At 43.2% G+C, this 20,713-nt stretch overlaps 1 protein-coding gene across 1 annotated transcript in view; it reads right to left on the bottom strand.

The window, feature by feature from the left end:
• Positions 1-20,713, bottom strand: part of LOC120025936 (lysine-specific demethylase 2B-like) — a 56,280-nt gene that overhangs the window by 6,464 nt on the left and 29,103 nt on the right. The window contains exons 13-17 of the mRNA XM_038970665.1: positions 2,549-2,785; positions 2,254-2,397; positions 1,925-2,011; positions 1,416-1,763; positions 68-1,140 (exon numbers count right to left, since the gene is read on the bottom strand). Coding sequence (XP_038826593.1) covers positions 68-1,140; positions 1,416-1,763; positions 1,925-2,011; positions 2,254-2,397; positions 2,549-2,785 — 1,889 coding nt within the window. The remainder of the gene's footprint in view (positions 1-67; positions 1,141-1,415; positions 1,764-1,924; positions 2,012-2,253; positions 2,398-2,548; positions 2,786-20,713) is intronic.

Raw genomic sequence — 20,713 nt, 5'->3', positions numbered from 1 at the left:
TGACTGGTTTAACTTGGTATCAGACCCCTTGCTCTGTCTGATAGCCACAGCACATCTGAAAACTCACCATCTGTTCCAGGTTTTGCAGACGCGCATGCAGACACAAAGGTCTCTGTGTGCGAGGTGCCCGAACACGGCCATCCACACCTCCCTGTGCATCATGTGGGTCTGTCCGTCTTCCAGGGGCAGTCTGTCTGGCGGGGGGCTGATGGGAGGCGGCCGGATCACGTGACGCTCCATCTGGACACACTTGGGCGGTGAGCGGCAGGGAGGGGGGCGTGGGCAAATGGGTGTGATTGGAGGGCTGCGGCTCCACCCCAGGGGAGAGAGCTGGCGTGCCGTCCCATTTAATTCCCGCCCCCTGGGGTGGAGCCAGTCTCCGAGGTCACTGGTGCAGTTGTTGAGTGGCCGCTTGGGCTTAGGCTCCTCCCCGTCGCTCTCAGGCTCTGTCTTCATTGGCCTGTGATTCCGATTGACTAACCTGTCCTCGATCTTCAATGGCCGGCGGTTGTGATTGGATAGGCCATCCTCAGTCTTAATTGGCCTGCGGTTATGATTGGCAGGAGAGTCCTCTATTCTTAGTGGTCTGCGGTTCGGATTGGTCGAGGAGTCCTCAGTTTTCAAGGGTCGACGGCTGTTATTGGCTGGGCTGTCCTCCCTCTTCAGTGGTCTGCGGTTCTGATTGGCCAGGCAGTCCTCGGTCTTCTGAATCTCCAGATTGAGCTCTTTGCTCAGCTCCTTGCTCAGCTCTTTGTTGGGGAGGCGGCGGTGCTTGCGTGCCTTCAGCTGGCCAGGTGTCTTCTCTGGGGCATCGCACCCTTCACTGCTGGGCCCTGCCCGGGGAGAGCTGGAGCAGGACTGGTCACTCTCTCTGGCCGTAGACGTCCGTAGCAGTGGACTCAGCATAGTCTTTACTGTACCGTCTTTACTGTCCTCTACACCACCATCTTTCTCCTCCTCCTCATCTCCATCCTCTTCCTCCTCTTCTCTTTTCCCTTTAGTTGCAACCCTGTCCCCTGTGCATCTGTCCTCCTCTTCATCTTCATGGTCTTTGTGTTCTTCGTCCTCATCTACTTGCTCTTGCTTGATGGTCTTTAACAGCTTGGGGATCAAAAGGTCTTCAGGTTTTGGGGGCTTCTTCTGTAAAGGAACATAGGGAGCAGATCAGTTACTCTAACATTCATTTCTTACAATCCACTTTACAGTTTGAAGTGGCCTTATACATATAATCTTCTACATGTTTCACAAGTAAGGGGTTTACCATTCTCAAATGACAAGGGTTACTGTTTGGCAATTGAATCTTGACTAAATAAACTTGTCAATTTTTCTCAAATCAAGAGGAATGCTCAGTACAGATACTTCATTATAAACGTAATTATCCATGATCAGGCTGATCAGTCTGTTGGATGAATTACCTTTTTCTTGACAACAGGAGGCTCGTCCTCATCTTTGATGTCGAACAGCATCCTCTTCTTCCTCAGAGGGTTGTCCTCAGGCCTTGGTCGGGGCAGCCCGCCCAGAGACAGCATGGGAGAACGTTTCTTCAGAGGAGGAGATTCCTCTGCTTTCGTTTTGGGGGTGTCATCACGCTCCGCCTTCCTCTTCACTGTGGTCACGGTTGCCGTGGTCCCAGTGGGTGATGTTGGCAGACTGGGCGGGTCGGGCTCTTCCTTGATGTCACGGTTCAATCGTGAGTCCTTCAGCAGCGACCCGGGAAGGTTGGACGCGTACTTGAACCCTGGTCCTCTTTTTTGCTTGACGGCCAAAAGGTGAGAAACAAGAGAAGACTACTTTATATCTTTTGCCTATTTGTTTCCGGACACTTTTAAATTCTAAAGTATTTTTACAATACATGTGATGTCTTGAACAGAGCAGAGGCTAGATATTCCGAACATTCCGGTTCCACACCCACATAGATGCTTACTTTCCCTGTCTTCCCTGAATGGTTGCATTTTGGACACTCCCAGCAGTTTGGCAACTCGTCATTTACAACTCCACCGGAATCTTTCACCTGAACAAAAGAGCACAAGTAGTGAGTGGGTGAACGTGATAGGAAGCACAAGTAAAAGTGAGACAGTAAGAAGTAAAGCTATCATTTATCATTTGCAGCATAGAAGTCCTCTATAGGATGAAGGGCAACCATAAACAAATACACTGCAGTAACGTAAGTGCTCACACTGAATCGATCGATCACGTACAGAGAGATATGAGAGGCTCAGTGACAGCATCCACACACTGTATTGAGCCGTTTACCTTGAGGCAGAGAGGATGGACTATCTCATTGCAGATGGAGCACTCCATGAGCATGCGGTTAAACTTGTCCTCCTCTTCCTCCACTGTGTCCTCCTTCCCTGCCTCTCCACACACCAGACACACCGCTGTGTGGGGCAGGACAGGCTGGAGACCACAAACATCATATTAGAAACTCACTCTAAAACATCCACACACATAATGGCCCTTGCAGGATAGTTTTAGTTTGACCATTTAAAACATACCACAATAAAAAGCCAAACAGACTTACTGTAGTTAAGATTAGTCGGAGACCTACCGCTATACACTGCCTCATGATGCAGGACTGTTTCATGCGACCTGGCCCTCCAAACTTCTTCATGTCTTTACAGAAGTGGCATTCTCCACACTCTGTCCTCAGGCACGCCTCGCACTTCCGACAACGCGTCCTCCTCCTCCGGGCGCCAGACGTGCTCCGGCTAGCCGACAGCTTGACTGCCGCCGCAGGAGACGAGGCCGCCATTTTGGGTTTGGGTCTGTTGGGAGGCCGCTGCTGCTGAAAGTAGAAGTAGAGGGAGAGGTGTCTTTATAGCCCAACACTAAAAAGGTACAGAGACAGATGGATCAGGTCTACGGTGTACTCCAGTGTCTGTAATATTGACCCCTGAATTGGCAGCTGATTAGGGAAACCAGGTGAATTGACTCATCTAATCAATGCTAGCGGTTGACCAATTATGTGCTGAGTCATAAGCAGCAGAGCCTTTATTATGACCGGTTGTACTCAGTTGTCTGGTCTAACTAGCTACTTCCACTTTCTATGGAAAACACAGGACCAGGGAAGAAGCCATCATCCGACCGCACTCAAGTGAGAACATGACATTTTTCGAACTCAAATCATCTGCACTCAAACATCTTAAAAGCTTGGTTTGAATGTGTTTCTGTTCACCTAGCAACATTTTGCCAGCAGCATAACACCCTGCATCTCACTGCTGGCTTGCCTCTGAAGCTAAGCAGGGTTGGTCCTGGTCGGTCCCTGGATGGGAGACCAGATGCTGCAGGAAGTGGTGTTGGAAGGCCAGTAGGTAAAAAAAATAGAAAATGTAAATGACCAATGCCGCAGGGCAGTGATTGGGGACATTGCCCTGTGTAGGTTGCAGTCTTTCGGATGGGAGGTTAATCGGGTGTCCTGACTCTGTGGTCACTAAAGATCCCATGACACTTATTGTAAGAGTAGGTGTTAATCCCGGTGTCCTGGCTAAATTTCAAATCTGGCCCTCATACCATCACGATCAACTAATCATCCCCAGCTTCCAATTGGCTCTTTCACCCCTCCTGTCCCCTGTAACTATTTCCCAGGTTGTTTCTTTAAATGATAACGTGTTCTCAGTCAACTTACCTGGTAAAATTACGTTAAAAAACGGTATGCCAAAACATGGACCACTTTAACAAAGTGTTATATAACAGGGAGAGGGCATAGGTTTAAATTCAATTGAAGGCAGTGAGAGATGAGGAGGGGGACTGCTTTGATGTGAAGCACTTGCCATTATTGAGTTTATGTTCTCCTGTTATTACTGGCTGAGCCAACACTGAGACAATACTGTACATGCTGCTCATAAACATGCCCACACACACACACGTTATAAAGATGTATATATAGATATACTGTACGCAAACAAGAACACACAGGCTATGCCTGGCCAGGAGATATTGGCTACTGAGGGTACTTGTGATCTCATCTATATAGGCAGCCTACTGGAGGTTGTTCCTACATCAAAAATATGCTGCAATCATAACCACCCTTTACTCATAGTATAGATCACAGGGACATACTGTACTTGTACTGTACCAAATGGCACATACTGATGTATGGTTATGGCATGACCAATACCCACTTTAAGAGGGCTGTACACAAGAGGAAATTATGTTCATGTGAATTCAAATGGCAAGTATCCAACAGGCACTTGTTTCCACAGCAACCCACAGAAGAATACATGTATTTCACCCATCAGACTATTGTCAAATTGAATCTGGTCTTTACATACAGGGCATTCTGAAAGTATATAGACCGTTAGACTCTTTCCACATTGTGTTACATTACAGCCTTATTCTAAAATTGATTCAATTGTTTTTTTTCTTCTCATCAAGCTACATACAATACCCCATAATGCGAAAGCAAAAATGTTTTTTTTATTTTTTTTTGCTAATGTATTCAACATTAAAAAAACTGAAGTATCACATTTACGTAAGTATGCAGACCCTTTACTCAGTACCTTATGGAAGCACCTTTGGCAGCAATTACAGCCTCGAGTCTTCTTGGCTATGCCGCTACAGTACAAGCTTGGCACACCTGTATTTGCAGACTTTCTCCCAATCTTCTCTGCAGATCCTCTCAAGTTCTGTCAGGTTGGATGGGTAGCATCACTGCACAGCTATTTCCAGGTCTCTCCAGAGACGTTCGATCGGGTTCTGGCTGGGCCACTCAAGGACATTCAGAGACTTGTCCCGAAGCCACTCCTGCGTTATCTTGGCTGTGTGTTTAGGGTCGTTGTCCTGTTGGAAGATGAACCTTCGACGCAGTCTGAGGTCCTGAGCGCTCTGGAGCAGGTTTTCATCAAGGATCTCGCTGTACTTTGCTTCATTAGTCTTTCCCTCAATCCTGACTAGTCTCCCAGTCTCTGCCACTGAAAACATCCCCACAACATGATGCTGCTACTACCATGCTTCACTGTAGGGATGGTGCCAGGTTTCCTCCAGACGCATCGCTTGGAATTCAGGCCAAAGAGTTCACTCTTGGTTTCATCAGACCAGAAAATCTTGTTTCTCATGGTCAGAGTCCTTTAGTCATGTGCCTTTTACTTCTGAGTGGCTTCCGTCTGGCCTGATTGGTGGAGTGCTGCAGAGATGGTTGCCCTTCTGGAAGGTTCTCCCATCTCCACAGAGGAACTCTGGAGCTCTGTCAGAGTGACCATCGGGTTCTTGGTCACCTCCCTGACCAAGGCCCTTCTCCCCCGAATGCACAGGTTTGGCCGGTTGGCCAGCTCTAGGAAGAGTCTTGGTTGTTCCAAACTTCTTCCATTTAAAAATTATGGAGGCCACTACGTTCTTGGGGACCTTCAATGCTGCAGAATGTTTTTGGTGCCCTTCCTCAGACCTGTGCACAATCCTGTCGCGGAGCTCTACGGACAATTCCTTCGACCTCATGGCTTGGTTTTTGCTCTGACATGCACTGTCAGCTGTGGGACCTTAATAGACAGGTGTGTCCCTTTCCAAATCATGAAAAAAATCAATTGAATTTACCACATGTGGACTCCAATCAAGTTGTAGAAACATCTCAAGGATGATCAATGGGAAAAGAATGCACCAGAGCTACATTTCGACTCTCATAGCAAAGGGTCTGAATACTTATTTAAATAAGTTATTTCTGTTTATTTATAATGTGCAAACATTTCTAAAAACCTGTTTTCCCTTTGTCATTATCGGATATTGTGTGTAGATTGATGAGGATGTTTTTTATTTAATCCATTTTAGAGTAAGGCTGTAACGTATTTGTTTTTTGTTTTAAGTCAAGGGGTCTGAATACTTTCCGAATGCACTGTATAGCCTACTAATATACAGTATCAGTCAAAAGTTTGGACACACCTACTCATTCAAGGGTTTTTCTTTATTTTTTACATTGTAGAATAATAGTGAAGACATCAAAACTATGAAATAAATATGGAATCATGTAGTAACCAAAGTGTTAAACAAATCAAAATATATTTTATATATTTGAGATTCTTCAAAGTAGCCACCCTTTGCCTTGACAGCTTTGTACACTCTTGGCATTCTCTCAACCAAATTCACTTAGAATGCTTTTCCAACAGTCTTGAAGGAGTTCCCATATATGCTGAGCACTTGTTGGCTGCTTTTCCTTCACTCTGCGGTCCAACTCATCCCAAACCATCTCAATTGGGTTGAGGTCGGGTGATTGTAGAAGCCAGGTCATCTGATGCAGCACTCCATCACTCTCCTTTTTGGTTAAATAGCCCTAACACAGTCTGGAGGTGTTTTTGCAGTCATTGTCCTGTTGAAAAACAAATGATTGTCCCACTAAGAGCAAACAAGATGGGATGGCGTATTGCTGCAGAATGCTGTGGTAGCCATGCTGGTTAAGTGTGCTTTGAATTCTAAATTAATCACTGACAGCGTCACCAGAAAAATCACGCCCACACCATTACACCTACTCCTCCATGCTTCACGGTGGGAACCTCACATGCGGAGATCCTCCGTTCACCTACCCTGCGTCTCACAAAGACAGCGGTTGGAATTTTAAAAAACAAATGTTTTTAACATTTACTTAACAGAACAAAGGACAGATTTCCATTGGTCTAATGTTCATTGCTCGTGTTTCTTGGCCCAAGCAAGTCTCGTCTTCTTATTGGTGTCCTGTAGTACTGGTTTCTTTGCAGCAATTTGACCATGAAGGCCTGATTCACGCAGTATCCTCTGAACAGTTGATGTTGAGATGTGTCTGTTATTTTAACTCTGGAATGCATTTATTTGGGCTGCAATTTCTGAGGCTGGTAACTCTGATGAACTTATGCTCTGCATCAGAGTTAACTCTGGGTCTTCCTTTCCTGTTTCGGTCAACATGAGAGCCAGTTTCATCATAGCGCTTGATGGTTTTTGCGACTGCACTTAAAACTTTCAAAGTTCTTGAAATGTTCCGGATTGACTGACCTTCACGTCTTAAAGTAATGGTGGACTGTCATTTCTCTTTGCTTATTTGAGCTGCTTTTGCCATAATATGGACTTGGTCTTTTACCAAATAGGGCTATATTCTGTATACCAATCCTACCTTGTCACAACACAACTGATTGCCTCAAATGCATTAAGGAGGAAAGAAATTCCACAAATTAACTTTTAACAATGCACACCTGTTAATTGAAATGCATTCCAGGTGACTACCTCATGAAGCTGGTTGAGGGAATGCCAAGAGCATGCAAAGCTGTGGCAACTTTGAAGAATCTCAAATATAAAATATATTTTGATTTGTTTAGAAAAAATTGGTTGCTATAGTTTTGATGTCTTCACTATTATTCTACAATGTAGCAAATAGTAAAAATAAAGAAAAACCCTTGAATGAGTAGGTGTGTCAACTTTTGACTGGTACTGTATGTGTGGAATTATTTTTGATTGATAATGGCCCACAGAAAATTATAAAAATCTGTAGCCTGCACTCGAATAGCGAATGTAGGTTACGTACGTTTTTAATATGCAAGCATAGGCGGCAAGTTCATAAGGCGAGGGGAAACTAAGCTTTCCCTAAAGTAAATACAATTAAAATGCCAAAACTAAATATCCGAATTAGCCTACTCCTGTCCATAAATAAAATCATTCAAAACAGGGTACTATAGTCATGATTTGACCACAGAGGATCATTATCTTTTAAATGTGGTTGTGTATTCTTTTAAATCGCATTTCCTACAGTCGTAAGGAAATTATTATTGTTGTGTTGCGACTGTCTGAAAAGTAGGCTAGAGACCAAGCCAGGCATATTTCAAAATTGTCAAATACAAATCGCGGGAAAACAGTTTGGAAAGCAAATGGTTATTGCAGGGAAGAAAGAAGACTAATAGGTCTTTTAGTTATCAAAATGATCAACTTAATTGAGCGAATAGTGGAGAGCATAGGCAATATCCCTTGTGAGCGCGCACTGCACATATTCACTATTTATCAATGTTGGGTCAGTGTTACTTAAACGTTTGTTTTTGGACAATAATTTATTCCTGCAGCAGGAAGAAGAAACTTATCTGATATAGCCCAGGCCTACTCTACATGCTCAGCCATGCATTGAACGCTCAGCCATGCATTGAACGCTCAGCCATGCATTGAACGGTCTTTTTTGCAAACAGTGATTGAGTTACATTATTAGCCTAAATTATGACTATCCAATCTACTCATCACATTGCAAAATAGTAGGCTATCTTACACAAGTCTGCAAATGCGATGATACATGGAATGGAATGCTTCATTATAAAAGGTGCATTTATGGTGAAAATTTGCTTCCCCCAAACTTGAAACTCATGCACCGCGCCTATTTATGCCTGGTAGGCTACACCGGTTGGAATGCAGATTAACGTGCTTCATTTTAAGAATTTAGCAATAAATATAGCAGCACAAGAAAGCTGGGATCCTCTTTTGAATGGTGGCCAGTCAAAAATCTGTTTTCACATGCGATTGCGCAATGACTCGGCTTATAAGAACATGTTTCACTAGGCTCTATGTGCTTTCCAACCGTGTTCCAGGGGTCTTAGGCCTAGACTATAGGCTACGTTTGGAGTCACTTGGCCACTTTAGTTGTGATACAAACCTCATCAAAACACAGGCCTACGGGCTAGGCTACATGATGTGTGCGACTATGATTGGAAAAAGTCGCACACAAAGAAATGCGCTGTTTCTTGCCTAATAAAATATATCATTCAAGTGATAATATTGTCACCAATCAGATTATTCTCAATTTACTCTCATCTTTACATATACTAAATAATATATGTGTGAAATTAGTTTAGATTTAGAATGGACCATTATCATGTACCTGTCGGAAAAGGGGCAGAAACAACAATAAATACATGTAATTCGTATGCACTTTAATAGCGAATGGAGGACGCTTTTCCCGCCGTTCATTTTCATTGCAGCCAGGTAGGCTACTCCTGTTGTAAAGCGAAAATATTTGATTAATATTAGGAAAGTTGAGAAATATAGTAGGCCTAGCCTATGGGATCCTCTTTTTAATAGAGGCCATCAAAACACTTTTCTCACGTAATTGCATAGCCTATAGAAATGGGATAACATGAAGTGTTTGATTAGATTTTCGATTGCATTTGCATTGATGTCAGAGTGATTTGAGGGCAATAGTGCCCTGAGCACCAGGCCATTAACAAGTTTGGTAGGCTACTAATGACCGTCAGAGGCATCAGAGAGCAGTTTTGGCGAAGCCTAGTTACCGTGACTAAGCGGTCACGTGGAATTTGACTGCGGTCATGACTCGTGAATGCAGTAATAGGGTCAACGTAACAGCCCTACCCGAGACACCTTTGCAATTTCTGTCCGTACGCAATACATGGTGAAACACTCAAATTGATTGTGATCTTTGTTCAAATGTGTTGTGTCTGACTATTCATTAATGTGAAGACTGTTGTATTATCAAATCCATTTTCTGTGTAATTATTATTATGTGATTAAACTAATCATGTAAACTTTAATTAACTAGGAAGTCGAGGCACCAAGGGAAAACATTTTATAGTTTCTCTTTCCCGAATCGACTCTTCAGATATTTTCATATCTTATCGATTAGTCTTCTATTAATGTATCATTATTACCTATGTTCTCATTACTGAACGTCGCAAACCCTTGGATATCTGCACGAACCCTAGCCTAAATGGTGAATCAGCAATTTACAAATTGGCTTAATTATTTATTTACTAACTAAATAATCACAGAAATACATAAACAGTTGATATTGGTTACTAACACAATGCATTGATAAGTCTCTAGTGGGCTAAACCTGTTTGACGGCTTGGTAGACAATGGAAAGGGGTGGGGACAGATAAAAGAGCGGGAAAGACAAAATGGATTCACTACATACAGTTGATAATTATATTCATTGAAATGCTAATCCTTTGCACATGAACGGCCGCTCATTCGAGAAAATTTGTATGTATATATTTACGTCCAAATGTCGTTGTTGTCTTCTCTGTTGGAATCGCCGGTCTGTCTGCTGGAGAGTCAGTTCATCAGAGAGTCTCTGATTAACTTCCCCAGAAGTCACAATGTCTTTCATAGTTGTCGCTTTCTCAGCGGCTCTGGATAGTGTCTGTTGTAAAGAATATGTCAGGCATACAGATGGTCGTTGCATAGAATAGATGCTTCCGCGGTTGTCGGTATTCTTGTACTAGACTTCATTTCCAGCTGCAGACTAGTAATTCTACGCCTAGGATTTGCTCTTATGCTGTAGTGATCGATAGTCTCAGAGTTTAACCATTTCCAGCCGTGTAGCCAACGCTACACGCTGTATGATCTCCGGGGCCTATAGAGTTGTAGTTCTTAACCATTTCACATGTAGCGTCAGCTGCATGTTTTCTAGTCTTGGAAATTCTACCATTTGCAACCTTAGCTTACACCGTGGTTTGGTGGTCTGGTGTGAATTGCTTCACGGGGGCTTTTATACTTGGGTAGAAGAGGGCCATCTTGTCATATTTGTGCCCACCTGGGCATGGCTACTGACTGTGCATAAGTTACCATAAAACAACCAATTCTTATTTAGAAGACTAAATCACATTGTTATCTTTCCAAAAGTATTCTTATACTTATTCATCTTATACAACCTTCAGATGTAAACCTAACAGCTGGGAAATGTACACATTAAGAGAAATAGTTGTGTGTTTCCTGTCCTTCATGAGATCACCAAACGAAACACACTCGACATAACTGTCCCTTAACTGTCTGCGGACCATTCCCACATTCTCAAAAATATAAATACTATTTAATTCTCCCATTTTGGGGATTAGGAGTTTCTAAAGAGAAGCTCTTTGTTCTCCATAGACTCTCTCCCTCAATACTGCATGGCAGTTTCTACCAGGTATTTACGACCGTTATAAAACCTGATGTGTGAGAAGGGGGGAGGGGGGCACGATATACACCCAAAAGGCCACGTTGTGATAAATGTATATGCATGAAACGTACATTATGGAAAACATGCCTCATACTCAGTAATAGTTAGTAAAATAATAATTGGCAAGAATTTGGCACTGTCAACATTTAAGTATTTGAAACTCAAACAATTTCACAACTGCCTTTTCTATAATCCTGGAGACTATCCTTCTCCATAGCGTAGTCTATCATTCTCCATAGCATAGTCTATCATTCTCCATAGCGTAGTCTATCCTTCTCCATAGTGTAGTCTATCATTCTCCATAGCGTAGTCTATCATTCTCCATAGCGTAGTCTATCATTCTCCATGGCGTAGTCTATCATTCTCCATAGCGTAGTCTATCCTTCTCCATAGCGTAGTCTATCATTCTCCATAGCGTAGTCTATCATTCTCCATAGCGTAGTCTATCATTCTCCATAGCGTAGTCTATCATTCTCCATAGCGTAGTCTATCATTCTCCATAGCATAGTCTATATTCCAATGCATCAAATATTCCGATGCATGCCCACAATAGAATTAGGCAGCTGTTGACATTTGATAACTCAACTGGATTAGAAATCAAAGTCTGGTCATCTTATTGCAGAGCAGTGTAAACATTTCTCCCTGCTGTTTTTAGAGAAGATTGTATGGCAAGGTACGCTATACGTGTAGCATATGCACTGCTGCCAGGCCCTGAGCTCACCTGCGTCAATTGTTGGTTTGTTTATAGTGATATCGCTGAATTTTGTTTTGTCTAAGTCCAACTGCATCGCAAGTTTGAAAGTGGAATGTACGTGGCATGTGTGACCCTCTTAATCTCAATTGCTGTGATATGCAAAAAACTTTACAATCACTACCGGAGGTTGTATGTACAGTGGTTCGTCCTTTAAAAGTTGCAGCGTACTGCGGCACAGCTTGCATGGTGCCGCAGAATTCTATGGCACGTTATTTTAGTGCCAACCACTGGTACCATTAATGCTAGTTAATGCTAGTTTGACCACCAGAGGGCATCTTTGAGAAGCATTTGATAGCCTTCAATAGGGGCTGTACTAGAGAATTTAAAACCTTTTTTGTAAGAACATAGTATATGGGACTGATTTTAAGAAATGTTGCTTAATATTATGGCGTTTCTATAAAAATAATATTTAAAAAAGACTCTAGGTTTCCATTAGGATGGAACGGAAAATATGGCGCTGTACAATGAGACAGTCGGGAGTAGGCTACAGTACTGGGCTATTTAGCTAAAGAATCCCAGTGTCGTGCGGGCACGCGGGAGACCAGTGTTCAATTCCCCGACCGGGAGGAAGGAGTCGGCTGTCCTTGTAAATAAGAATTTCTTAACCGACTTGCCTAGTTAAATAAAGATTATACTAAGAGCATAACATGTATACCAATACTCAAACGGAGATTCAGTGAAAATAAAAATCTCATTGATTTATCAAGACCAGTCCCCATGCTTGTCTCAGAGCAGCGCTAAACGGTGCTAAAATAGTTGTAGGCAATTGCTTCTAACTTCAATATGCTCTTTAAATAAATAAGATCTACACCTACAGTAGGGCTACAGTATATCGAAAACTATGAAACGACTCTCCGCCAAAGAGGATTGGAGGATATTTCTGTAATTCAGTGATATTTATTTCCATAGTAATTCGTTATGGATCCATAACTAAATAAACATCGGCATTTTGAAAGAGTATTTTTTATCATACATTTTATTAGCGAAAGCATAAAGATGCCATTATTAGTTACATTGTTTTAGTTTGAACGTGCAGACTGGCACTAAGCACAGCGGGAATGTTTCCCTAGTCAGCGCCATTATTAGTGCAATGCCCCTTAAAGTGTTGCTCTGTGCTACCCAGTGTGGCGGGGTGGGGGTCCACCCCCCTTCCCCATGAGCTAGGTCTGTCTTCTGTGGCCCATCCCGTGCCCCCTGCCCTCGTGCCTTGAACCTAGTGTGCATTCAGTGGATACAGCTGGAGAACTGCAAGGCAATCCCATTGTGCGCCACTCGGGAGCCATGACCAATATATATTGTCCTGCTAATAACAGGGTTAATAATATACCTGTGAGAATATCCAAGGGGCTTTTATATAATTCTAAATGAATAATAATCGCTTTGTTTAAAAAATAACAATATTTTGGAGATTATTTTGTTTTCAAATAACATAAAATGAGTAAGAAAAAGGCCATTGGGTGAAACATTGTTACTAATTTGTAAATAAAGCCAGTTTGTTATTCAGAACTATTTATTTCTGTTTTTACAGGGAGAGAAACCAAAAACCTTCAGTCATCTCATGGATCTCCCAGTCGTGGCCGGCACGGGTATTGAACCAGCATCTGTAGCAACATAGCTTGCACTGCTATATAGTGTCTTAGACAATTGCGCCACTCAGGCACTGTACAATGTGACCGGTCAGGAGTGGGCTACAGTACTACAGTAAGAGCAAAATGATCCTAACAAAATTTAATTAAAAAAAAACTCAGTGTAACAATTTTAGTAAGTAAAACTGAAGTCGTGCACAATTAATAGTTTCTATGTAGGTTTATGGTCGCCCATTCATTGTCAGTTAGAGACACAGTAGGACCCAAAAGCATAATCAGTGCTCTAACTCCCCCTTGCGCTGGTCTGGAGCAATGAAGTGGTAATGCAGGGTACCGTACTAAACAACAAATTACCTCTAAATCCAGCAGCATAATCACAAAACTTTTAGTGGAGCAACCACTGTAGTCAGTCAGTGAGTAAATCACTAAATCAACCATCATCATTTATTCCTGTGAGTTCCTGCTCCCTTTCCGAGATAAAGCTCGAAAGCAGCCTTGCCTTGTCAAAAAGTAAAGAAGAAGAGGCAGCAGCGAGGCTCAAGAGGTGGTATTAGCAACAGACTACGCAGGTAGGGAAGCCATCACCCGCTCCCCGGTGATCACCCTGTCAAACGTGCAGTCACTACATAATAACCTGGATGAGTTAGCGGCTAAATCCTTTAGGAGAAGTTATCTAAAATCAGCTTTATAGAAACGTGGCTCAAGCAGGACAATATTGATGTGAACATAGATGGATACAATGTTATTAGAACAGATCGAGACAAAACAACACATAAATCAATAGCCCGGGGGGCTATGCATCTTTATAGATAATACAAACCACATTTTATTGGGCACATACACATGATTAGTAGATGTTAATGCGAGTGTAGCGAAATGATTGTCCAAGCAGTGTAATGTCATTGAACAATTGTTCACCAGAGACTGAGATTCTCGTTGTATCATTCAGGCCATTCTATCTACCCCGCGAGTTTGGACAGGTTACCATTACTCTGGTCTATGTGCCTGGATTTAACAATAAGGAAGCTGTTGCCAGGACCACAGACTGTTTCAATGCTGCTCTTTCACCATCGGCTGACCTGACTGTGCTTGAGGATTTTAATACGTTCCCCAGTCTGCAACAGTACGTCACCTGTTTAACTCGCTCAACTACATTGTTATGGCAATGTAGATGACACAAAGAAGGCAGTGTGCAGCGCACCCGAGATACAGGCAGCAGGTGAAACACGAAAAACCTGTAGAGAAATCCATTCAGGTATAGACAGAAGGGGGCAGGGAGGAGCTCAAGGACGGCTTTGACGTCACAGACTGGGAGGTGTTCTTTGATTCGTGCAGGGATCCCCATGAGTTGACAGACAGCATCACATCCAGTTCTGTGAGTATACCGTCATTAACACAAAAACTGTTAAGAGTATTTCCCAATGACAAGCCCTGGGTGTCTAATGACTTGAACATGTGCCTCAATGAAAGGAAGTTTGCTTTCCTGAAAGGAGATGCTGAAAAAGTGAAAAATGAATTCAGGTCAAAAGTCAAAAACAGATATGTATCTTACTTCAGTCTTTGGGGGTTAGCTAGATGATCCTCTTTATCACAGTTTTCACGTGAGCATGTGTTTACATCCTACATAGAAGCAGGCTATCGGCTGCCTTCATCACGAGGGGTATGTACAGGAGTTCTGATTGGGTCCAAGTTTAGCAGTTCAGCAAATTTACCTGAGCAGACAGTGTTGAAATATACTTTTTACGAGAAAATGTGCAAGAATTGAACGTGCCAACAAATGTTATAGTCATCAGAAGAATGTTTTACTGTCATACACAAAGAAATCAGTTCAGTAAGCAACCCAGCTACCACAGAGAAAACACAATCAATCAGCGATTTGATCAGCACACATAAATAAACAGCAGGGTCCGAGGATAGATCCTTGCCTTGTTCTAGACTTATCCTCAAACAAGTGAACACTAAGCAGAGTGTCCAGGCTGGGGTGATCAGAGAGCCAGGAAACAGCCAGAGAGGATTATTTTGGATATTTGGGGAAATCTAAATCGGTGGTGGAATCCGAGGGACTCTGTTAGGACTATAGACTGGGGGTCTGACTGATCCAAGGAACTGCTAAAACTAAACAAAGCATGGACATGTACAGCACAGTGCTCCATGACCTGTCCTGTGTCACCGGTCACCTCCTTGGCAAACACCATATGTACACAAAAGTATGTGGACACCCCTATTTCAGCCACACCTGTTGCTGACAGATGTATACAAATCAAGCACGCTGACATTCAATCTTCATAGACAAACATTGGCAGTAGAATGGACTGAAGAGCTCAGTGACTTTCAACGTGGCACCATCATACGATGCCAGCTTTCCAACAAGTCAGTTTGTCAGCCCTGCTATAGCTGTCCCGGTCAACTGTAAGTACTGTTATTGTGAGGTGGAAATGTCTAGGAGAAACAACATCTCAGCCACGAAGTGGTAGGCCACACAAGCTCACAGAACAGGACTGTTGAGTGCTGAAGCACCTAAAAATTGTCTGTCCTCGGTTGCAAAACTTACTCCCAAGTTCCAAACTGCCTCTGGAAGAAACATCAGCACAAGAACTGTTCGTCGGGAGCTTCATTAAATGGGTTTCCATGGCTCAGCAGTCGCACACAAGCCTAAGATCACAAAGTGTCATGCCAAGCGTCGGCTGGAGTGATGTAAAGCTCGCCGCCATTGGAGTCTGGAGCAGTGGAAAAACACGTTCTCTGGAGTGATGAATCACGATTCACCATCTGGGTTTGGCCGATGCCAGGAGAACACTACCTGCCCCAATGTACAGTTCCAACTGTAAAGTTTGGTGGAAGAGGAATAATGGTCTGGGGCTGTTTTTCATGGTTCGGGCTAGGCCCCTTAGTTTCAGTGAAGGGAAATCTTAACTCTACAGCATACAATGACATTTTAGATGATTCTGTGCTTCCAACTTTGTGGCAACAGTTTGGGGAAATCCCTTTCCTGTTTCAGAATGACAATGCCCCCGTGCACAAAGCGAGGTCAAGATCGGTGTGGAAGAACTTGACTGGCCTGCACAGAGCCCTGAACTCAACCCCATCGAACACCTTTGGGGTGAATTGGAACGCAGACTGCAAGCCGGGTTTAATCGCCCAACATCAGTGCCCGACCTCACTAATGCTCGTGGCTGAATGGAAGTAAGTCCCCGCATAAATGTTCAAACATCTAGTAGAAAGCTCAGAAGAGTGGAGTCTGTTATAGCAGCAAAGTGGTGGGACCAACTCCCTATTAATGCTCATGATTTTGTAATGAGATGTTCGACGAGCAGGTGTCCACATACTTTTGGTCATGTAGTGTACGTCACAAGCAACAAGACACTGACGTATCATCCATCAGATTTCCTTATGTAACCGATTACCTGACATCATTTAGTGATGTTGAAGTTAACCTGCCTTAAAAGAGTAGCTCTATCGCTGTCAGATCATACCTCAGGCCAGAAGGCCAAAGGACCACAGACCTCACATGAGAAAAGATTTTCCAGACAGCCCTCCACATTGTCTCCATAATCACCTTGGTCTCCCACCATGATTGGATGTAACACCCCTTGAAGGGAGAAACGCACAATGAGATTCCTGTAGAGCAGTGACAGAAGGGGTTAAATCTCCCTCGACATAGAGGAAGAGAGTCTCAGTTACCATAATCACGGTCACAGGAAGCTAGGATCACTTTCAGTGACAGATGTTCCTCATCATATTCCAATGGAGATTGTATAGGGAGCATGCCATCTCCTTGCAAGGATATGCAATGACATCCGAAGTGTAGCCTCTCCATCTCATCAGCAACAAAGCCGTTAATGCCTAGTAGTTTGACAACAGGTTTGTTATCTGTAAACTATGTAATGCATTCCCAGACCACAGACGTATATTATGTAAGGTATGAAGATGAGCGTTACTAAGCAGGCTTATTCCTTAGCTCAGCAAAGCTGAGGTTCAGCAGAGGAGTAGAAGCAGATGCCACAGCATAATAATCTACTACACTACAGCTAAGCACAGGAGGACCTACTCAATGTGCATAGGCCATTCCCACGCACTCCCAGTCATACAGTACAAACAGACGTCTGGATCTTAGATAGAATACTGCTGGAAAACCTCAAGAGGAAAAGCGAGCGAGGAATAATAGATGCAGAGCTCTCAGAACCTGAGGCACTGTGATCGCCCAGGGGTACGGTCAGAAAAAGATGAATCGTTATCACGTCACCATATTTATTTTAGGCTACTTCATGAATATTCATGTTAACGGGGATCAAAAAGGCTTGTTGCCAACTGCTATCCAAACATTGACTACACTGACACTTGTATTGTAATCTTCTGGGGGATTTACAAGCCTATGAAACTTGCTCTTGATACAACAAAAACTCAAAAAGGACAAGGAATTCACAAGTGACTGACTGAACAACTTCTTGTAATTTATCTCAGATCAATCTATCCATATCTCATAGCACTGTAAAAACATTTGCAACCAGACCCTTGAAATGGTGATATGTTTTCATCTGACATTGAACATCTGCAAACTTGCACATCCCTGTCAAACAGGAACACCACATACAAACTGGTTGTGTTAATATCTACAGCAATAACGGGGGGGGGGGGATATCTTCCGCCATCTCATCTGTGGAAGGATGGAAAAGAATTCAACTGTATCCAATGACATCACAACCCAGTCTGTGTATAATTGGAAGGGGGTGTGGAATGCAGTCAGGGATATGACTGTGTGGCTGAAGAGCCTGTACACAAACACAATATCTCCCTCACTGTTTACATGCACAATTTGCAGGCGGTGCCAAACCCAATTCATACGATACACATGAACTTAATTTTCTCTCATTACCATACACAATCGCAGGCACAGTAAATCTATTCAAATGCATCTGATTTACTCTTCCCTGTTCATACATGCTTACACAAGCTCATACGAACCATTTAAATATTCATCTCTAATCTGCATCTTTCTGTCTGATCACACACACAACATTCTTGTTGTTTATCTCGTTTTTCTTCCCTGTTCTGGAACAACCAGTAGCTGCCCTGAGGACTAACACTGCTGTCTGAACACTCAGTGCCTTCTTCCTGCACCAGGTACACACACAACCCGTCAATGAAAAGTACAGGGGAGAAAAGAAACAAGAGAAAGGAGATACAGCATCTCTTTAGGTGGCTCTAGTTCCACACAACATCTACCAAAGCTCAGCTCAATTCACCGTGCCTCACACACATACACATTCCTCTCCTTTGCTTTGTCCCGAGGGGTTGGGTTCAGTGCGCTAACCAACCTGCTCAGCCTCTGAGTCGTAATCCTCATCGTCAGCGCTCAGCGACATGGCCATGGCCGGTTTTCATACCCCGACCAGCTCACAGCAAACTGACATGGCTGAAGGCAGCCCCAGCCTAAAGCCTCCTCCTCCTACTGCTGTCTACCCCACGGCCCTCCCTCCTGCTCCACAATCACCAGCAAAGGCAAGGCACACAGCCCTGCACCACAGAGCAGGCTAGCTCATGAGTAGGGAAAAGCTAGGTCTGGGAGGGAGTACAGGAAGACAGTGCAGCCAATTGGAAGACCATATGCAGATAATGTATTTGAATATGTGCAAGGGAGCCCCACTTCTTCCAGTCAGGAGAGAGAATGCAAAACCAATTGGGGGATATTCATGAGCAGGATCACTGGGAAGGAAAACCAGACCAGTCCAGCCAATAGAGAGACAGATGCGGTTTAATCACCAAAGGTTCACACAGAACCACCAGCTGGCATTTAAAGGGACCGACAGACAGGAGGAGCAGTAGACCACAGATTTCTATTCTCAAAATTCTAGCACAATGCAGAGATCTGCTATTGTGTCTCAATCACACTGCTCTGTGAGTGATTGATCTAGTCTGTTGCTTTCCTCCCTGCCCGCTGTATCGGTGGATCTGGATTTGATGGCTCTGCTATGGCATCTACTGTATTTCCAGTAGCTTGGAACTTAACATGCAATACAGGAAGTTAGAGAAGATCAAAGGGCTCCACACAGACCATGTTCTATTATGCTGCCATTCCTTCCCCATTCTGTCTTAACACAGCAGTGGAAATGTGTTATTTGGTATTTTATTAGGATCCCCATTAGCTGTTGCAAACACAGCAGCTACTCTTCCTGGGGTCCACACAAAACATGACATAATACAGAACAGCTCAAGGACAGAACTACATAAATATATTTCTTTTTACAAAAGGCACAGATACAGTGACACAATTTAGCATTTTTGGACCTGCTACAAAAGGATAAATCAGACTTTTTGTCAAGCTGGTCAGTATGCCTAGGTCATCCATAATGTACAGTTATGAATATAACTAATGTTCCCTAAAGGAGGGAACAAGGTACAACATACCATGAAGAGTCAACGACCGATCCTATTCACCTGAATCAAGCTGAAATCACACACAGCCTTCCTGGCTATAATACCGGGGCTTGCATCCATTTTCTCAATTCAGTACCGCTCTTCAGCGAGCCCAAAACCCCTGACGGCGTGGGGCCAAACATGTTATATACCTTGTTCCCTCTTTCAGGGAACAGTAATTATAATCATAACTGTACGTTACCTTTCAGTCGGTGACTCTGTATAACATACTATGGGACACACAATCACGTCATACTATGGACACACAGTCCAAGTCATGCATCCTAAGAGCATGAAAAGTTTTTTCAATTCAAGTAAAAAAATATATATAATAATCTACACATGCAATGACTTGTTCAACTACAAATCGTGACCTTGGGACTACAAGGTTGACATTGTCAAATGAGTTAGTTACATATAACAAAGCTTCAGATGGTTCTTCATACAGTATATCTGTGAAGTTCTATCTGCATAAACCCTGAACTGGGCGCTATAAGTTTCCATCTGCAATGCAATCACAAGCCTGAACAAATACTGACAGACTAATCATAACACGTCTGCCATCTAAATTTACTCCTGAGGTGCTGCACCCTCGACAACTACTGTGATTATTATTATTTGACCATGCTGGTCATTTATGAACATTTGAACATCTTGGCCATGTTCTGTTATAATCTCCACCCGGCACAGCCAGAATAGGACTGGCCACCCCTCATAGCCTGGTTCCTCTAGGTTTCTTCCTAGGTTTTGGCCTTTCTAGAGAGTTTTTCCTAGCCACCGTGCTTCTACACCTGCATTGCTTGCTGTTAGGGGTTTTAGGCTGGGTTTCTATACAGCACTTTGAGATATCCGCTGATGTACGAAGGGCTATATAAATACATTTTATTTTATTTTGATTTGATCTAAGTAAGGTCTAGGGTAGTCTAGCCAGCAATAATGGTACACAAGCAAAAAAGCAACCGTCAGAAAACTTCCGTTAAATGATGTCACATCATTGTTCAGTGATGAGTATCTTTAATTTTCATTGTGAAACCACGTGCTCTACAGCATGGTCGGAGGTTCAAACCCAACTAGTTA

Source organism: Salvelinus namaycush, chromosome 31, assembly GCF_016432855.1.
Source record: "Salvelinus namaycush isolate Seneca chromosome 31, SaNama_1.0, whole genome shotgun sequence".
In the NCBI taxonomy this organism is placed as follows: domain Eukaryota; kingdom Metazoa; phylum Chordata; class Actinopteri; order Salmoniformes; family Salmonidae; genus Salvelinus; species Salvelinus namaycush.
The sequence above is the reverse complement of the archived record's forward strand: the minus strand, read 5'-3'. Positions and strand labels throughout refer to the sequence as shown.